Source organism: Cetorhinus maximus, chromosome 23, assembly GCF_964194155.1.
Source record: "Cetorhinus maximus chromosome 23, sCetMax3.hap1.1, whole genome shotgun sequence".
Classification (NCBI taxonomy): domain Eukaryota; kingdom Metazoa; phylum Chordata; class Chondrichthyes; order Lamniformes; family Cetorhinidae; genus Cetorhinus; species Cetorhinus maximus.
Window position 1 is genome coordinate 37,417,391 of NC_135901.1, and position 20,158 is coordinate 37,437,548.

The 20,158-nt window shown below is 44.9% G+C and overlaps 4 protein-coding genes and 1 long non-coding RNA gene across 8 annotated transcripts in view; 2 read left to right on the forward strand and 3 right to left on the reverse strand.

Moving 5' to 3' along the window:
• The window catches only part of LOC144697569 (uncharacterized), a 721,063-nt gene that overhangs the window by 594,987 nt on the left and 105,918 nt on the right, over window positions 1-20,158 (forward strand). The window lies entirely within an intron of this gene.
• Window positions 1-20,158, reverse strand: part of LOC144697492 (uncharacterized) — a 756,645-nt gene that overhangs the window by 586,588 nt on the left and 149,899 nt on the right. The gene's annotated exons all lie outside the window — the stretch shown is intronic.
• LOC144697521 (uncharacterized) lies at window positions 11,471-15,344 on the forward strand. 4 transcript variants are annotated; one of them, XM_078569549.1, is made up of 2 exons: window positions 11,471-11,962; window positions 12,518-15,344. In XM_078569549.1, exon 2 carries the CDS (start codon window positions 12,844-12,846, stop codon window positions 13,516-13,518), a length of 675 nt encoding a protein of 224 aa, XP_078425675.1. In that variant the 5' UTR covers window positions 11,471-11,962; window positions 12,518-12,843; the 3' UTR covers window positions 13,519-15,344. The 4 variants fall into 4 exon arrangements, with proteins under 4 accessions (XP_078425675.1, XP_078425676.1, XP_078425674.1 ...); XM_078569550.1 differs by having other exon boundaries at window positions 11,471-11,918; XM_078569548.1 differs by having other exon boundaries at window positions 11,471-11,912.
• LOC144697562 (uncharacterized) overlaps window positions 17,975-20,158 on the reverse strand; it is a 51,756-nt gene continuing 49,572 nt past the window's right edge. Inside the window, exons 4-5 of the mRNA XM_078569610.1 lie at window positions 19,184-19,370; window positions 17,975-18,854 (exon numbers count right to left, since the gene is read on the reverse strand). Of these exons, the coding sequence (XP_078425736.1) occupies window positions 18,776-18,854; window positions 19,184-19,370 (266 nt within the window). The 3' untranslated portion in view covers window positions 17,975-18,775. The remainder of the gene's footprint in view (window positions 18,855-19,183; window positions 19,371-20,158) is intronic.
• The window catches only part of LOC144697480 (uncharacterized), a 142,050-nt gene continuing 141,838 nt past the window's right edge, over window positions 19,947-20,158 (reverse strand). The window contains exon 2 of the transcript XR_013580373.1: window positions 19,947-20,022. The gene's annotated coding sequence lies outside the window, so the exon portion shown is untranslated. The remainder of the gene's footprint in view (window positions 20,023-20,158) is intronic.

Genomic DNA, 20,158 nt, shown 5'->3' on the forward strand with positions numbered 1-20,158 from the left:
GAGTAATATTTGGAGAGGGGTGAAATATAAGCTGGTGTAAGGTGGGGGGTGGGGGTGTGGGGGGGGGGTGGTGGGGGGAGAGAAGTGGGGGGGGGGGGTGTGGTTGTAGGGACAAGCAAGCAGTGATAGGAGCAGATAATCAAAAGATGTCACAGACAAAAGAACAAAGAGATGTTGAAGGTGGTGATATTATCTAAACGAATGTGCTAATTAAGAATGGAAGACAGGACACACAAGGTACAGCTCTAGTGGGGGTGGGGTGGAAAGACTAACAGGGCATAAAAGGTATAGACTTAAAAATAATGGAAATAGGTGGGAAAAGAAAAATCTATATAAATTATTAGAAAAAACAAAAGGAAGGGGGAAGAAACGGAAAGGGGGTGGGGATGGAGGAGGGAGTTCAAGATCTAAAGTTGTTGAATTCAATATTCAGTCCGGAAGGCTGTAAAGTGCCTAGTCGGAAGATGAGGTGCTGTTCCTCCAGTTTGCGTTGGGCTTCACTGGAACAATGCAGCAAGCCAAGGACAGACATGTGAAGTTCTAGAAGTTCATGTGCACATCTACCGTATTACTCATCCTTCTCTGTTAACTCAAAGAACTCAAGCAAGTCCATTCAACCTGATTTGCTTTAAGAAATCCGTGCTGGCCTTTCTTAATTCATCCACATTTGTCCAAATGACTGTTAATTTTGCCCTGAATCACCACTTATCAATCCTTTCCCACACCGAGGTTAAACTGACTCATCTGTCGGTGTTGGGCTGATCCTTCCATTTAAGATTAATAAGGATTTAATATTAGTGCCAGGGAGTGTGAGGAAAACCAGGGAAGTGATGAAATTGTAACTACATTTAAAGACACTGATGACTGATAAATAGCTCAATAATTAATCACAGATCAAGAAATAAATTACAAATAAGAAATGAATGTATGAATTACTTTATTAATCAGCGTAATCAGTCACTGTGTCGGCCTTGTACAAAATGGAAATATTGTGGAGACTTAAAATCTGAGATAAAATCAGTAAAAGCTGGAAACTCTCAGCAGGTCTAGAAGAATCTGTGGAGAGAGAAACAATTAACGTTTCAGGTCTGTGAGCAAGTGAAAGGTGGGAAGTGGGAAGAAGAACACAAGGAAGGGTCTGTGAAAGGCTACAGGGCTGGAGAGATTAACTGACAGAAGCTTTCATGATGCGAGATCAAAGGGAGTGGTAATGGGACAAGTAAAATACAAAAGATGTGTCTCTACGAGGTGTGAATGGCACGTTAGCAATCGTCTGAATGTAAAGTAAAGAAAATAAAGAGCGGAATGAGAGAGGAAAACAAAGACACAAAGAAACAAGAAACAAAATGAGGCCAGAGATTAGGACATAAAATTGTTGAACTTCAGGAGTAAAGAGTCCCCTTTTCACTTTGTAATAAACGATTAAATTTCCAACTAACCCCATTCGGGTCTGATGTGCATAAATAGAAGAATCTGGAGAATAGTAGCTGCATTTTGAGTTCTGGCTTTTAACAAAATAATCGTTCCTTGTGTGTGGGGCAAAGAGTTTCAAATTTACGACAGTCAGTTAAGGCGAGTTTGAAGCTAAATCCTGAAACTCTATAGATTTAACTAAAGCCAGAAAAACAGAAAGCTGCTGATGGTTAAATGGGATGGGGCGGTGATGGGGGAGCTGTCCGGAGGAAGTCTGACACACACACTGCACAGGGTGAGCATGGGAAAGACGGGGAATTACTTAGTTATACAGGGAGCCAGAGACAATAGCAGAAGGCGGGAATCACTGGCAATGGAGCAGCGGTATAAAGACACCTCAGAAAATCGTAGAATGGTTGCAGCATAGAAGGAGGCCGCTCGGCCCGTCATGTCTATATTGTCCCCAAAAAGGAAATATTTACCGAGTGCCACCTCCCTGCCTTTGCTCATTTACCCTCCGATTAAACAAGTTTTAAACAAGACCTGTATGATAGAAGATGTTTACTTGAAGGTGCGGCAGAATAATAGAACAACAGCTGTTCACAGAGTGAATCGTGAGTGGGGTGCAGGTCAGTGAGGATCCCCAAGGTCCACCAGCCGTCTGCATGCAGTGTTTAGAATGCCCTGGGGGAGGAGATTAAGAATGTATTTGAGACAGAGCACAAGGCGGGAGGTCACCCCTCCCCCACTCCCCTGGTTACACAAATTTCTCACCTTGGATTGTCACACCCTGGGCAGGGCGGGGTCAAGGTGCAGGAAGCTGCAAGCTCGTAGGTTGAGCTGTGAATTGGGCGGCGTTGGGGGTTTGAGTGACAGGTCTGGGGCTATATCAGAGCAGGCACAGTCACTGATCCCCCTTTTCCTCGTGAATGTTTTACTGGATAAAAACAAAAAGCTAAAAGCTACTGCGGATGCTGGAAATCCAAAACAAAAACAGAATTACCTGGAAAAACTCAGCAGGTCTGGCAGCATCGGTGGAAAAGAAATCAGTCAACGTTTCGAGTCTTCATGACCCTTCGGCAGAACTGAAGCATAGTTAGGAGAAAGATGAAATATAAGCTGGTTTAAGGTGGGGGGGCGGGGGGAGAGAGAGAAGAACTTCTCTCTCTCCCCCCGCCACCCCCCCCACCTTAAACCAGCTTATATTTCATCTTTCTCCTAACTATGCTTCAGTTCTGCCGAAGGGTCATGAAGACTCGAAACGTTGACTGATTTCTTCTCCACCGATGCTGCCATACCTGCTGAGTTTTTCCAGGTAATAATGTTTTACTGGAGTCGTGAGTGTTTCTGAACTCTGTCTCACTATCCCGGGAATTAAGGTGGTTTGAAGGTTGCTACGAGTGTTAGATGACAATGTTTCTCCTCATTCTTCCTGCTCCTCCCACTCCCAGTTTCAGGCAGCAGGTTCCGGTGATTCTGCATGGCTTTTAGTTTCGGCCCTGGTGTGGGTGCGCAAGCGCAGAAGCGCGGCTTATTGTTCTGTAATAATGGCGGCTGATCCTACCCAGGATGCTCCGGAAGGTCGAATACGGTCTATCTCCATCAGCAGGGACACAACCCGCCCTAATCCCAGTATTTCGAATCTAATTTTCAATTTATCAGTGTAGTCTGCAAACCTGTTATGTCTTCCTATATTTTTCTGCAGTTCTTCACCTCCTTAACTCTCTGCGCCATTGTTGCCACCTGCACATTGCGACAACCGATCTTCAATGGGAAAATGAACAACTTTCCGATCGAGCTGTTTCTGGGACGCATGGCATTGTTCACCGCCATTACTTTGCTGCTGTCGCTAAGAGTTTTCATGCAATCTGAAGGCCGTTCTTCATCTGTTTCTTAATCGAGTGATGCCGCCTGACCTGCTAGATATTTAAAGTATTTTATCCCCTAATTTCAGACCCAGCTTTGGTGAGTTTTGCTTTCGTTTTATTGTTTTTTTTGGAACCGAGTCTAGAAACACAGACAGACCAATTCGGAGCCGGTTTGAATTTGGGTGGGTGTTGGATGGGGGTCTTTACTTGTTGTATCAGTTTGAGCTGAAGTGTATTTCACCCCGAGGATTTTGGAACACAGTCGGGCCCAGCAATTTCCAACGTGAGACTGTCAAGGGAGGTAGATTCTGATGGAGATCAGGTTGCTAAACGGACACTATCCATTCATTTAAGAGCATTGTTTTAGAAACAAATATTTCTACGGTTCCTTTTCATCCGAGATTTTTTTGCCAGCTCCATTCTTGGTATTTGGGTGTCACTAACAAGACCAGCTCCCTATCCACCCAGTCCATGCCCCTCATAATTTTGTACACCACGATCAGGTCACCCCTCAGTCTTCTCTGCTCCAACGAAAACAACCCAAGTCTATCCAACCTCTCTTCATAATTGAAATGTTTCATCCCAGGCAACATCCTAGTGAATCTCCTCTGCATCCCCTCCAGTGCAATCAGTGTAATATGGCGACCAGAACGGCACACAGTACTCCAGCTGTGGTCTCACTAAGGTTCTGTACAACTCCAACATGACCTCCTTACTTTTAGAATCTCTGCCTCGATTGATAAAGGCGAGTGTACCATATGCCTTTCTCACCACCCCACTAACATGCCCCTCCGCCTTCAGAGATCTATGGACACATACGCCAAGGTCCCTTTGTTCCTCAAAACTTCCTGGTGTCATGCCGTTCATTGAATACTTCCTTGTAAAATTACTCCTTCCAAAGTGTATCACCTCACGCTTTTCCAAGTTAAATTCCATCTGCCACTTATCTGACCATTCCGTCTATATCTTCCTGTAGCCCAAGACACTCAACGTCACTGTTAACCACCCAGCCAATCTTTGTGACATCCGCAAACTTACTAATCCTACCCCCCATATAGTCATCTATGTCGTTTATATAAATGACGAATAATAGGGGACCAAGCACAGATCCCTGTGGTATACCACTGGACACTGGCTTCCGGTCACTGAAGCATCCTTCTGTCATCACCCTCTGAGTCCTACAGCTAAGCCAATTTTGAATCCACATTATCAAATTACCCTGTATCCCATGTGCATTTGCCTTCTTTATCAGTCTTCCAAGTGGGACCTTGTCAAAGGCTTTGCTGAAATCCATATAAACTACATCAACTACACTACCCTCATCTACATACCTGGTCACCTCCTCAAAAAATTCAATCAAATTTGTTAGCAATGACCTCCCTCTGACAAAGCCATGCTGACTATCTCTGATCAAACCTTGCCTCTCCAAGTGAAGATAGATTCTCTCCTTCAGAATTTTCTCCAATAGTTTCCCTACCACTCATGTGAGACTCACTGGCCTGTAGTTCCCTGGCTTATCTCTACAACCTTCTTAAATAGCGGAACCACAGTAGTTGTTGTCCAGTCCTCTGGCACCTTCCCCGTGGCTAAAGAGGAATGCAAAATTTGGGTCAGAGCCCCTGCGATCTCCTCCCTTGCCTCCCATAGCAGTCTGGGACACAAATCATCCGGACCTGGACATTTGTCCACTTTTAAACCTGCCAACATCTCCAATACCTTGTCACTCCCTATATCAATTTGCTCAAGAACCTCACAGCCTCTCTCGCCGAGTTCGATACCTTCATCCTCATTCTCTTGGGTGAAGACGGATGTGAAGTGTTCGTTGAACACTCTACCAATGTCCTCTAGCTCCACCCATTGATTGCCCACTTGGTCCCTACTCTTTCCCTGGTTATCCTCTTCCCATTGATATACTTATAGAATATCTTGGGATTTTCCCTACTTTTACCAGCCAGAGCTTTCTCATATCCCCTCTTTGCTCTCCTAATTGCTTTATTAAGCTCCATCCTGCACTTTCTGTACTCCACGAACGCTTCCACTGATTTGCTTCCTCTGTACCTGCTAGAAGCCTCTCTTTTCCTTCTCATCGTATCCTGAATATCTCTGTTCATCCATGGTTCTCTGGGCTTGTTACTCCTTCCTATCACCCTAGAAGGAACATGTTGAGCCTGTACCCTGCCAATTTCCTTTTTGAATGCCCCCCACTGCTCCTCTGTTGATTTCCCCACAAGTAGCTGTTCCCAGTCTACCTTGGCCAGATCCTGCCTTATTTTACTAAAATCCATTCTCCCCCAATCTAAAACATTTTTTTGCAACTTGTCTATTTCTTTGTCCATAACAAGCTTAAGTTGTACCATGTAGTGGTCGCTATCACTAAAATGCTCCCCCACCACCAGCTCAGCCACCTGTCCGGCTTCATTCCCCAGAATTAGGTCCAGCACTGCGCCGTCCCTTGTTGGACCCTCTTGACCTAAAAAGTTCTCCTGTGCACATTTCAAGAAATCCACTCCATCCAAGCCCTTTACACTTTGTCTACCCCAATTAATGTTGGGAAAGTTGAAACCACCTAATAATAACACCCTGTTGTTATTGTTTTTACACACCTCCGCAAATTGTGCACCTATTTGCTCCTCAATTTCCCGCTGACCATCTGGGGGTCTATAATAAACACCTAACAATGCGGCTGCCCCTTTTCTTATTCCTAAACTCTACCCACAAAGCTCCATTCGATGCCCCCTCCAAGAAATCCCAGGTAAAAGCCCCGGAGCTGCAGACGCGCGAGCTCCAGGTTTCCATTGGGGGTTTGCAGCCTCCACCGGGTGTAAATGAACTTTCTCCCCTCGCCGCCTCCGCCTCTGATCAGCTGCCGAGCGACAAAAAAGTGTCTCCCCATCGTCAGCACTCACTCGGAACACAACTCATGCGTACAGCACCCCTGTTGTGAAGATAGGGGACATTCTCCACCGCGGGGAATGCTGGGTAAAGTCCCGGCCATTGGAAGAAATCCCCATTAATTTATAAACATTTATTCACTTTCACTGGGGCTGCGCTCGTCCCCGCCAGTTTCCTGCAGCCCCACCGCGCATGCTCTGTGGCAGGAGGACGGCAATGGGGGCGGAGCCTTCCGGCGCATGTGCTGTTGTGCACTTCTGATGGAGATAGGCCGTGTTCACCCGCGCTGAACTTTCTGGGTAGAAGGAATCGCCATTTATGCAATCAAGAGAGGAAAAATCACTTGTCACAATAATTGATAAATAAAAGGGCACAAAGCAGTGAATATTATTTATTCCCACTCCTTACTATCATGCACAAAATGAATATATTAATTGCAGTAATTATTTTTATTTTAAAATGGTAATCTTATTTCCCAACTCAGATTCATGCCCTCAATTTTTTTTTCTTTCTCCCAGCCCCTGAACTCCATCTGACAGTGTAATGTTGAAGAGTGGTGATTGATTGTTGTGGAAACCAACAGAAAGGGAACTTCGAGGCTGAAGGACCAAGACAGCAGCGAGTTCTTTAACAAACAGTGCAGCTGGATGGCTGGATCCTGCGTTGAGTCGTTGTGAAACCCTGGTTACTAATTTATCTATTCAAATTAAACCTGCAGTTTCATTTTCAACCAGAGACAGATGACAGTTTTACACCAATCTCTGGTTCGACAGCATGTTTTCAGCGTTCACTGCTATTCTTCTGGACTCCAAGCACATTTGTATAGGATGCTTCTGTTCTATGTCTCAGATCTCTGAACCGTGGAAGAGAGTGGCTGGGACACATTTCTTACCCATTTCTTGCAGACGTCAAGTTTAACCCTCATGGGGACTTTGCTGTCAGTTAAGAGAGATGAGAACGAACAAAGTGTTGTTTGTCCCTTCAGTGTGAACCTGAAAGACTGTGTCCAGGCTGAATTTCTGTTCCTGCTGTATGATCCTCCCCCCAGATTGTCCTTTCAGAGCACCAGCCAGGTGATGTTAAACACCCAAGTGGGAAAGACAAAAATCTGCAACAATGTGCTTGAAATGTAACCGATTTCTTTCACATTTATCCGGAATATTAAACACCAGCCCAGTTACAGGGATTATTAACATCAGCAGAAGCATACCCCAACTGTCAGAATGAACATGGTTCAGTCCTGGATGTGATTGACAGCAGCAATAACAGCAGAATTCAATCCAGGAGTCACTTGTGAACTCGCTCATGTCTCAGTAAATGAGATGAATGAGTGAATCTCTTCCCACATACACAGCAGGTGAACAGCCTCTCCCCAGCGTGAATGTTTTGCGTTTCAGCAGATCCATTTCGCTTTCAAATCTCTACTCATGGTGAGAACTTTAAAAAGGTTTCTTATCAGTTTGAACAAGTCGATTTGTAGTGAAGTGGGATGACTAAGTGAATCTCTTCGCACACAAGGAACAGGTTCTCTCCAATGTGAATGAGCTAGTGGACACTGAGTTCACATGATCACCTGAACCCAGTCCCACAGTGAGAGCACCTGAATTGTCTTTCGTCGATGTAAACACATTGATGGCACATCGACTCCACAGAACATTTATAACACTTCTTGCAATTCGGACATTCAAAAGATCTTCTGTCAGTGTGAACTCACTTGTGTGTCAACAAGTTGGATGAATTAGTGAATCCCTCCCCACACATGGAGCAGGTGAATTACTTGTCCCTGGTGTGAACTCACTGGTGCTGCAGCAGGATGGACAATCACCTGAACCTCTTCCCGCAGTGAATGCAGATGAATAGAGTGGACCTGGAGAGAATGCACCGGTGAACCAGCAGTGAATGTGGGTTTTTAAAGCACTTGTCACAGCCTAAGCATTTAAACCCTCTCTCTCCAGTCTGAACTCAATGGTGTATGTGGAGGCTGGATGGAGAAAAATGGGAATTCAGAGATTGGTTGATGTGGAGGTGAATAATTACCTGCCCCCATGTACAGCAACACTGTCTCCCTTGCTTAATGGTACAGCAGAGCTTACACTGATCTCATGGGAACAAGAAGCAGAGATTGAGGAGCTTCTCTTGCAGAATGGGTTAACTGAGAGTAGCCAGGCAATGTCCTCGGAGGTCCCAGGTGTTGTAGGCAGAGCAGTGGACCTCTTCTTTGGTATCACTGATGAATGTCAAATCTGTTCAGGTGAGAAAAAGAAGCTTAGTAATAGCATTAGTTTGGAAATTTATTTCATTCCCCTTCTCAGTATACAAACGTACAAAATAGGAGCAGAGGTAGGCCATTCAGCCCCTCAAGCCTGCTCTGCCATTGAATAAGATCATGGCTAACCTTCTTGTGTTTCGAATTCCACATTCCCTTCTTTTGATTCCCTTGCTGAAGAAGAATCTATCCACCTCTGCCTTAAAATATTCAATAACCCCAATTCCACCACCTTTGGAGACAGAGAGTCCAAAGTCACACAACCCTCTGAGAGAACAAAATTCTCTTTATCTGTCCTAAAAGGGTGATCCTAATTTTAAAACAGTGCCCCCTAGTTCTGAACTCACCAACAAGAGGAAACATCATTTCTGCGTCCACCTTGTCAAGGCTGTTCAAGATCTTACCTACTTCAATCAAGTCACCCTCACTCTTCTAAACTCCAGTGGAAACAACCCCAGTCTGTCCAACCTTTGTTCATAAAACAACCCGCTAATTCCAGGAATCAATCTAATAAACCCCCTCTAATCCGCCTCCAGTGCATTTACATCCTTCCTTAAATAAGGAGACCAAAACTACACACAGTATTTAAGATGTGGTCTCACCAATGTCCCCTATAAGTGAACAATAATATCCTTACTTTTATGTTCAACTCTTCTCGTAATGAGGGATAGCATTCCATTTGCCTTCTTAATTACTTGCTGTCCCTGAATACTAACTTTTTGTGACTCATGTAGAACAGCTAGCTCCCTCTGCACCTCGTAATTCTGCAGACATTCTCCAGTTAAGTGATATTCTGCTTTTTTTATTCTTCCTGTCAAAGTGAACAACTTCACATTTTCCCACATTATACTCCATCTGCTGGATTTTTGCCCACTCACTCAACCCATCTACATCTGTCTGCAACCTCATTATATCCTCTTCATAACATATTTTCCTGAATATCTTTCCCACATATTTCTCCACCATTTGTGACCATTCTTTCATTAGCCTAGGACATAAGCTCTGGAATTTCCTCCTCAAACCTCTCCACCTCTCTTTCCTGCTTTAAGAAACTCCTTAAAACCTACCTCTTTGGCCGAGCTTTTGGTCACCTGCCCTAAGATATCTTTATTGGCTCAGTGTCAAATATTAGTTTGTAATATTTCTGTGAAACGCCTTGGAAAGTTTTATTATGTTAAAGGCACAATATAAATTATTGTCACTGACTTTGATATGTATCGTTGTTCTGCATCATCAATAAGACATTGCAACTCAAAGCATGAAGCAGTTTGATGGACAAGTTGTTCCCATTCTGGCACTGAAAATTTTTCAGAAATATTGTGCCCTACAAAAATGGCCACGCATGTGCACAATGCCCCCCAGTAAAGATGGCGCCGATAACCCGGTCTGTAACTGGGAGAAAACTGCAGCCTTGCTCGGTGCAATCAGAGTCAAGCTGCCTGGTTTAAAATTTCAAACAATGCCTGGTGGTTAACTGCCAATCACCATTAACTGGTGCATTCTCCATGACAATGCCTGTAGCAATCAGTGTCCACCTGCCAACCAATCAGCACTCTTCGCATACAGTATAAAATTGTTGCTTCCCCTGACATTGATATTCTTGCGATTGTCCTGTAGAGTGCAAGGCGAAAAGCTTCGACAAAATGTCTATTTTCAGCAATATACTTAAGGGAAGTGTTGAAAAGAGCGTGGAAGGAAAGGGGGTCCTGGGGGTTAATGTGCACAGATGTTTGTAGGTGGCAGGACATATTGAGAGAGCAGTTAGCAAAATATATGGGTTCTTAGGCTTCATAAACAGATACAATGTGTATAAAAGTGGGGAAAATAAGATGAACATTTATCGAGCTCTTGTTAGGTCACAATAAGAATATTGCATCGAGTTCTGGTCTCCACACTTGTGGAAAAATGTGAGGGTCCTTGAGAGGATTCAGAGCAGATTTACCAGAATGGTTCGAGGCAAGAGGGAATTCAGTTACAATGTTAGAGTGGAGAAGCTGGAGTTGTTCCCCTTAAAGTAAAGGAATTGATGGGAGATTTGATAGAGGTGTACAAGATTTTGACAGGTTTAGATAAGGTGAATAAAGAAAAAGTTGTTTCCATTTGATAATGGTACGAGGGTAACGGGACACAGGTTTATGGTTATGGACAATACATACAGGGAATAGCTTTTTACACATCGAGTGGTAATAACTAGAACTCTCTGCCTGCGAGGGGGCTGGGAGCGGACATGATCAATAATTTAAAAAAGGAAATTGGATTGGCACTGTAGGGAAATAAACTTGCAGGGCTTTAAAGGAAAGAGCCGGAGAATGAAACCGACTGGATTGCTCTGCAAAGAGTTGGCATGGACTTGAAGGGCTGAATGGCCTCTTTCTGCACTGTAATTAGTGGGTCAGGTGCTGTCTAACTAGGATTTTGAATATCTCGGTGCTTTTCCAGTCACTCTGATACATGAAATCTTTTCCCACAAACAGAACAGACAAACCTTTTTCCTTCCAAAGTCTAAGTCTAATGATATTCAGGTCCTGATGAATCGAGTGACTCTGTCAGATCTTGATGTGATGTTTGGTTTGAGTTGCGCCGTCAGCAAACCCTTCCCATTTAATATCCTGCAAAAAGATTATTTAAAAATCCATCCCTGTCAGTCCAGGAGAGAAATTGAGAAGAGACAAACATTTGTCTGGGCTTGAGTTTGCTGTGTGTAAATCCTCCTCTTCTAACCCCCTGTAAAAGGAGTTTCCAAACACTCGGTGTAAACTGGGCTCCGGGAGTTTGTAATCCGGGTTTGGAGTCCTACACCGGGTGTTTGTGAATCCTCCCAGTCCACCCTCCGGCTCCATTCCTCTCCTGCACTCGGCCCTTTCTCACCCGCTGGACGTTTAGCTCGACCGCCTTCAATCGCACCCCTGGCCCGGCCACCTCCCCTCATTCTCTCCGATTGGCTGGAGGACCAGCCGCTCCCGCTCGGTCCTCCAACCCTGCTATTTGTCCGCAGCTGCCGTCAATCATTAAGATGGAGCATGCGCAGTCCGTGGAGACAAACGGTAAGAGAGCTCGAGAGAGCGGATTTAAATTGTGGGTTTTACAAAGACCGAGTGTGGATTCAGAGCCGAAAATAAACTCGTGAACATGGATAGGACCTGCGGGTTGGTTTGGAAGGCCTCATAAACTGTGTCCGTCCCAAACCCTCAGGAAGGAACCCTCGGTCCCGCGTTTCACAAAGCGGGACGTCGGCTAAGGCTTTTTTCCGGAAATAGGCCCGGGTTAATGGCCGCCATCTTTATAGGGGGAATGAGCACCAAAGCGCATGTGCGATCGTCATCTTTGTACATGGCAATGTCCAACAGGGAGCATGTGTGGCCGCCATCTTTACAGAGGCTGCAGACCCGGATGAATGACCCGCAGGAGGGACAATAAATCAGAGATAGAGTTTGGTGTGAAATCAATGGGTTGTTGTAAAACAGGAGATCAGGGTAACAGTCAGAAACAACAACAACTTCTAATAACATCAGAAATCATCCCAGTGAGCTTCACAGGGAAATTATAAAACAAAGTGTGACATCCAGACACAGAAGGAGATATTAGGACAGGTGACCAAAAGCTTGGGCAAAGAGTTTTCAGGAGAGTTTTAAAGAGTCACTTGGTTGTACAGAACTTAAGCATTACTGAAAAAAGAGACATGCTGTCAAAGCTTTTTGACTTGCACTCATCAGGGTAGACACAAGAATCCCAAATTTCAAAGGGAACAACAAGTTATACAGAGGAAAGTTTTGGACACAAGATTAACATCTACTATTCTTTATGGTGGGTCATCGGATTTCAGATTAATTTTTCGTCACGAGTAATGACTGAAGTGAATGATCAAACATATTGTTTTCTCCAGTTGTACAAATTTGTTAAAAAAATACAGAAATAATTGTCCGAAACTCTGGATTTCAGCACAGGGAGGAGGGAGAATGTGTGTAATGGGGATTTGGGGGAACAAGAGAGGTAAAAATGTCTCATAGGAACTTACATTGTCTGCTCTGAATTTTTATCCTGTTCTTACAGTGATGACTTTTGTTAACTCCTTTTACAGAGAACTAGAAGGGAAGGATTTACAGACAGGAAACTTAAACCAAACATCACATCATCAGGATCTGAATATCATTGTCTTTGAATGTGGAAGGAGAACTGTTTGTGGAAAAAGATTTCAGACATCAGTGTGACTGGAAAAGCACCGAAACACACACACACCCGAGTGAGAGTGTTCCAGTGAACTGACTGTGGAAAGAGCTTTAGCCAGTTATACAGCCTGAAAAATATCACACCATTCACAGCGGGGAGTAACTGTACACGTGTTCTCTGTGTGGACGAGGCTTCAACGGATCATCAAACCTGGAGAGACACAGGGACACCTGCACCATGGAGAAACCGTGGAAATGTGAGGACTGTGGGAAAGGATTCAATTACCCATCCCTGCTGGAAATCCATCGACGCAGTCACACCAAGGAGCGGCCGTTCACCTGCTCTGAGTGTGGGAAGGGATTCACTCAGTTATCCAGCCTGCTGAGACACAAGCGAGTTCACACTGAGGAGAGACCATTCAACTGCTCCGAGTGTGGGAAGGGATTCACTCAGTCATCCCACCTGCTGACACACCAGCGAGTTCACACTGGAGAGAGACCGTTCACGTGCTCCAAGTGTGGGAAGGGATTCACTCAGTTATCCACACTGCTGACACACCAGCGAGTTCACACTGGAGAGAGGCCGTTCACCTGCACGGTATGTGGGAAGGGATTCACTGGATCCACAGTTCTGCTGACACACCAGCGAGTTCACACTGGAGAGAGGCCGTTCACCTGCACGGTGTGTGGGAAAGGATTCACTGGGTCCTCTATCCTGCTGAAGCACCTGCGAATTCACACTGAGGAGAGGCCGTTCAGCTGTACTTCCTGTAGAAAGCAATTCAGGTCTTCATTCAACCTCAAAATACACCAGCGAGTTCACACTGGGGAGAGGAAGCTCACCTATTCCAAGTGTGGGAAGGGATTCACTCAGTCATCTGATCTGTTGACACACCAGCGAATTCAGAAGTGACTGCAGGAGTTGGATTCTGCTGTTATTGCTGCTGTTAATCACATCCAGGACTGAACCATGTTCACTCTGACAGTTGGGGTTTGTTCTGCTGGTGTTAATAATCCCTGTAACTGGGCTGGAGTTTAATATTCCGGTTCTATCGCTGATTGTGTTCTCGGGGCTGCAGTGTCCCTTTAAGAGCTGCTGTCTCTGATCTTTCTGCATAATTCAGGAACTCTCATCAGAGATTAGTTTACAATTTATAATTCAATCCTAAATTGATCTTTGGTATAAACTCTACAATTCAGCGACTGAGAGGTTCCACTGATGAATATCTCCAATTAGAACGTGTTGATTGAAGCAGGAAAACATGTCACGAAAGGATTGATTAACTTGGTCTCTTTTCTCTTGATAAAATGAGGCTGAGGCATCTCGAGGTCTTTTAGACGATGAAAGGTTTTGTCCGAGTGAATACAGAAAGAATGTCTCCTCTTGTGGGGAAGAGCATAACTAGAGACCATCAATATCAGATAGTCACCAAGAAATCCAATAGGGAATTCAGAAGAAACTTCTTCACCCAAAGAGTGGAGAGGAAGTGGAACTCTCTACCACTGGGAGTGGTTAAAGTGAATAATTTAGCTTTTGTTTAGTTGGAAAAGGTGCAATGCGTGGATTTTTTTAAATAAATGACACGGCCCTGTGTCTGAATATATGTAGCTTATAGCACATGTAAGTGAGGCAAACTGTGAGTCTGACTGATCACAGAATCACACAGTGCAGAAGAGGCCCTTTAGCCCATCGCGTCTGCAGCGACATGTGAGAAACACCTGACCTACCTACCTAATCCCATTTACCAGCACTTGGCCCATAGCCTTGAATGTTATGATGTGCCACGTGCTCATCCAGGTACTTTTTAAAGGATGTGAGGCAGCCCACCTCCACCACCCTCCCAGGTAGTGCATTCCAGGGCGTCACCACCCTCTGGGTAAAAAAGTTTTTCCTCACATCCTCCCTAAACCTCCAGCCCCTCATCTTGAACTTATGTCCCCTCGTGACTGACCCTTCAACTAAGGGGAACAACTGCTCCCTATCCACCCTGTCCATGCCCCTCATAATCTTGTACACCTCGATCAGGTCACCCCTCAGTCTTCTCTGCTCCAACGAAAACAACCCAAGTCTATCCAACTTCTCTTCATAACTTAAATGTTTCATCCCAGGCAACATCCCGGTGAATCTCCTCTGCACCCCCTCCAGTGCAATCACATCCTTCCTATAATGTGGTGATCAGAACTGCAAACAGTACTCCAGCTGTGGCCTCACCAAGGTTTTATACAACTCCAACATGACCTCCCTACTGATAATCTTAAATTGGTTGTTAGTGTAATTCTTAGTACAATCAGGATCGTTTAGTAAGTGTTGTCCAATCATGGAATCACATATTATTTAAGGGGCAGCTAGACACGCAAAATAGGGAGAAGGGACTAGATGGTTACGATGATAGGATAAGTGGGAGGAGGTTTTAATGGAGCCTAAACACCAGCATGGACTGTTTGAGCTGAATGGCCTGTTCTTGTGTCCTGTTTCCTGTGTAATTACACTCTTGAGGGGTCTGGTTCTAAATTTTAGACTATGCCACCTATTCGTTGACTGCCTGACCAGCGGAAATAATTTCTGTTCACCCTCTGTTCCCTTTAATATGCTCGATTCTGCTGTTTCTGTCACTGTTAATCACATCCAGAAATGAACCATGTTGTTCTGACAGTTGGGGTTTATTTCTACTGATGTTAATAATCCCTGTAAGTGGGCTGGAGTTTAATATCTTGATGTCTGTTAAATAAATCAATTTTGTTTCGAACACATAGTATGTTGAGTCCTTGATTTCTCCAGGATAAGAGGAGACTAATTGATATCATGTTCCCAACTGCTCCATTTTTGGATCTTTTCTCCTTTCTAACCCTAGATTCTATCAGTTCCCATGCCTGTGGTTTCTCTCATGGACAAGTCTCCACACCCAATACCTCCTAGAATGTCTCTCATAGTCTTGGGATCTAGGGATGGTATCGGTATTAAAAACAGAATATGCTAGAAATAATAACTCATACTTTTCTAAGTGCCAATTGAATTTGTCCTGGACTATTGGCTCCAACCATTCCCCACCACTGATGTGAAGCTGATTGTCCTGGAATTGCTGTGTTTTTGAACAGGGGTGTAACATTTACAATCTGTCAGTGCTTTGACACCACTACTATATAAGGAGGATTGGAAGACTGTGACCAGAGCCTCCACAAGTTCCATCTGAAGGATGCTGTCTCTGACAGTGCAGCAGTCCCTCAATGTCACCCTGGAGTGTCAGCCTAGATAATGTGCTCAGGTTTATTAATATTTCCTCTTGTTATTGATGTGGGTCATTAAGAAACAATGGACTGTTATGATGTCATCCAGTCCCAGTGCGATGATGTCATGAAGACTATTAAATACCAGCGGAGCCTTAGTGGTGAAAACAGTTTTATTCGAGATGGCAGCAAATCCATTACTGATAGATCAGCAAATGGAATTAATGGGAAAGAAAGTGAGGCAGCTCATGAACATCAGGAAAAGTGTGATTTTTGAAGGTCAACAACATGTACTGTATACTTGTCCCGTCTCCCGACACACTGGCCCCATCTTTAAATCCTTCCAGTTTGGATAAAAGGTCACCGACCTGAAACATGCACTCGGTTTCCCTTTCCATAGAAGCTGTTTGACCTGCTGAGTGTTTCCAACATTTTCTGTTTTGAGGTCGGATTTGCAGCATCTGCAGAATCTTGTTTCAGGGTCACAATTGGATCAGTTTTCCCTGAATTACCGTTCCCTGTTTAAAGGTGAAGAAGGAGCTTTTACAGAATGAGACGATAACTGTTCCCCTGTTCGACATGAAACTAAACTCACTGTTAATTCCTCCTCAGTAACAATTGTAAACACAAAGCTTCCAGCCGGGATTGAACCGGGGACTTTCTCATGTAAAGTAAAGGTGATAATCAGTGCACTAGGGAAATGAGTGTGAATCCCCCCGGACAGAGGGGAACTGACCATCCATCTCTAGCTCTAATTCCCAAACAGAAAATGCTGCCAAGAATCAGCAAGTCAGGCTGAGTCTGTGGCCGCTCTCACCATGTGAAACCGTCACAATGCCCGGCTGATTGACAGCAGCTCCGGTCCAATAGGAAGAGGGGGCGGGACTGGGGTTCCGAGCGGCAGCGGCTGGTCCTCCAACCAATCGGAGTCAATGAGGGGCGAGGCTCGAGTGCTGAGGCTCCGCGCAGGCGCAATGTCATTGTACCCGAAGCCCGGGGAGTGCGGGAGCTGAAGGAGGCAGGAGGCGGGAACGGGTGAGTGACAGCCAAGTACAGGAGAGAAATGGAGTCAGTGCGGACTGGTGTCATGGTGTCAAATATTTCTTTACAAACCTCCTCTGAAGCACCTTGGGTTGTTTTATTACATTAAACATGTTATATAAAGACAAGTTGCTTCTGTTTCATGACAGCCAGATGCACAAAGTAAGATTCCACAAACAACAATCACACAAGTAAATGCTTAATCTGGTTTTTTTTTTGGTGGTGTTAGGTAAAGCGAATGTTGGTCCTACTGCACCAGGAGAACTCCCCTGTGAACAGGATGTGGAGATGTTGAGCTCTCCTGAGCTGAGAGTGGAGCTGATTGAGCTGTCGGACCTGCAGTGTACCTTGAAGAACCGCTGTCTGGGACCTTGCCTCTTAATTCACAGATCTCCCCAGCTTGAGAAGGGAATATCCTTATTGATTTCTCACAACTGATTTCTGACGAACCTCACTATTTCTAGGCTACGAGCTTGTTTTCCTAATTTCTTGATGACAAACTGTAGATAATGTACGAAAGCTACTAGAATGATCAGCATCAGCAACACAAACTATTGAGCAGCCACCAAGAATAAATGTCAAATCTTTTCTGCTAAAATGTCATAACTATTGTCTTATATTCATCCTGCCCACCTGCTGATCATCTTACACAATTCTAAATTATTAGCATGTCGTAAATACATCTGGTTCAACAAAGGTTCATGCACTGACTTTAAAGATTCTCCAGCTCTCTATTCACCTGCGGGTATTTTCTAACTCATTCTGGACCTTTTTCAACTTAATCTGTCCTCTCTGACCCTCTTTAGAAATCCTATTGAGGATATACTCGTAATCCCGGTCACACTCTTCTCCAATCCCCAGGATATCTCTCACCCCCAGCCCGCATGTTTTCTCTATCAGACTATCTATCAGTCGCTCCCTGTAATATGTCAATGCCATCGTATACTCCTGGCTTCACTTAGGAACTTCTCCATTCACATTTAAGTAAGTGTGTTGCTTCTCAAGCCTATGGTCTCGATCACTCCGATCCCACTCCTAACACCACTTGTAAGATTTAGGTTCGGGAGTCACAGATTACCTGAAAAGGGGGTTGAGCGCAGAAGTGATTTTAAAGTAGTTTATTGAGAAGCGACAGTTTAAATATGATGCAGAACCTAAATAGACACGAGAAACACACGACCCATGACAGGTTAGAATGGATTACTGGTCCCGGAGGACACAGAGTGAGTGCTGGTCTCCGTAGCTGGTGGTGGCAGTCTCTTCTGAATGGTTAACTGGTGTGGGGAGTGTGGGTGTTGGGCTGAAGCCAATACGGATCGCTTCAAAATCTCTTTGCTCTCGAGAGCCTATTTTAACCTTTTTATAGGGTTATTAGACAGTGATTACTTACAGTCCGTTACTTGAATTGAACTTGTCTCCATTCACGTGCCGAGGGGATTTCTGTACCAGGCGGGATGGGTAACATTTGGGAACTCTCGATTCTGCACCAATTCCCATTCCCCTTCTTTCTGATGGATAATGGAGGTGTCACTGTGAGTAATGTCCAAGTCAGTAAGAATTGTCAGCAAGGATTAATCAGCACTTTCTAATTGGAGATGTTAATCAGTGGAACCTCTCAGATACTGGATTGTAGAGTTCGTACCAAAGATCAATTTAGGATCGAAGTAAAAGTTCAGAATCTTGTTGTAAAACTAATTTCTGATGAGAGTTCCTGAATTATGGGGAAAGATCAGAGACAGCGGTTCTTAAAGGGACACTGCAGCCCCGAGAACACAATCAGCTATAGATCCAGAATATTAAACTCCAGCTCAGTTACAGGGATTGTAAACGTCAGCAGAAAGAAGCCTAATATTGTCAGACTTTTCATCCTGGATGTGATTAACAGCAGAATCCAATCCCTGCAGTCACTTATGAACTCGCTGGTGTTTCAGCAGGTGGGATAACTGAGTGAATCCCTTCCCACAGTCTGAGCAGGTGAATGGCCTCTCCAGTGTGAATTCACTGGTGTACTTTGTAGTTGGATGAAGACCTGAATCTCTTTCCACAGGAAGTACAGGTGAACGGTCTCTCCTCAGTGTGAATTTGCTGGTGTGTCAGCAGGCTGGATGACAGTGAATCCTTTCCCACACTTGGAGCAGGTGAACCTCCTCTCTCCAGTGTGAACTCGCTGGTGCACTTTGAGGTTGGATGAAGACCTGAATCTCTTTCTACAGGAAGTACAGCTGAATGGCCTCTCCTCAGTGTGAATTCACTGGTGCTTCAGCAGGACAGTGGACCCAGTGAATCCTTTCCCACATACAGAGCAGGTGAACTGTCTCTCTTCAGGGTGAACTCGCTGGTGTGTCAGCAGTGTGGATAACTGAGTGAATCCCTTCCCACACTCGGAGCAATTGAATGGTCTCTCCCCAGTGTGAACTCGCTGGTGTGTCAGCAGGCTAGATAACTGAGTGAATCCCTTCCAACACTCAGAGCAGGCGAACGGCCTCTCCCCAGTGTGAACTCGCTGGTGTACACTGAGGTTGAATGAAGACCTGAATCTCTTTCCACAGGAAGTACAGCTGAACGGCGTCTCCTCAGTGTGAACTCGCTGGTGCTTCAGCAGGTCAGGGGACCCAGCGAATCCTTTCCCACGTACAGAACAGGTAAATGGCCTCTCTCCACTGTGAACTCGCTGGTGTGTGAATAGGTGGGATAATCGAGTGTATCCCTTCCCACACTTGGAGCAGGTGAATGGTCTCTCTGCAGTGTGTAACTGTTGGTGTGTTAACAGGTTGGATAACTGAGTGAATCCCTTCCCACACATGGAGCAGGTGAACGGTCTCTCCCCAGTGTGACGGCGTCAATGGTTTTCCAGTGGGATGGGTAATTGAATCCCTTCCCACAATCCCCACATTTCCACGGTTTCTCCATGGTGCAGGTGTCCCTGTGTCTCTCCAGGTTTGATGATCAGTTGAAGCCTCGTCCACACAGAGAACACGTGTACAGTTTCTCCCCGCTGTTAATGGTGTGATGCTCTTATCGGCTGTGTAACTGGTTAAAGCTCTTTCCACAGTCAGTTCACTGGAACACTCTCGGGTGTGTGTGTCTCGGTGCTTTCCCAGTCACACTGATGTTTGAAATCTTTTCCCACAGACAGAACAGACAAACATTTCTCCTTCCACATTCAAAGGCTGATGACATTCAGGTCCTGATGAATCGAGTGACTCTGTCAGATCTTGATGTGATGTTTGGTTTGAGTTCCCCGTCTACAAGGCCTCCCCTTCTAATTCTCTGTAAGAGGAGTTTAC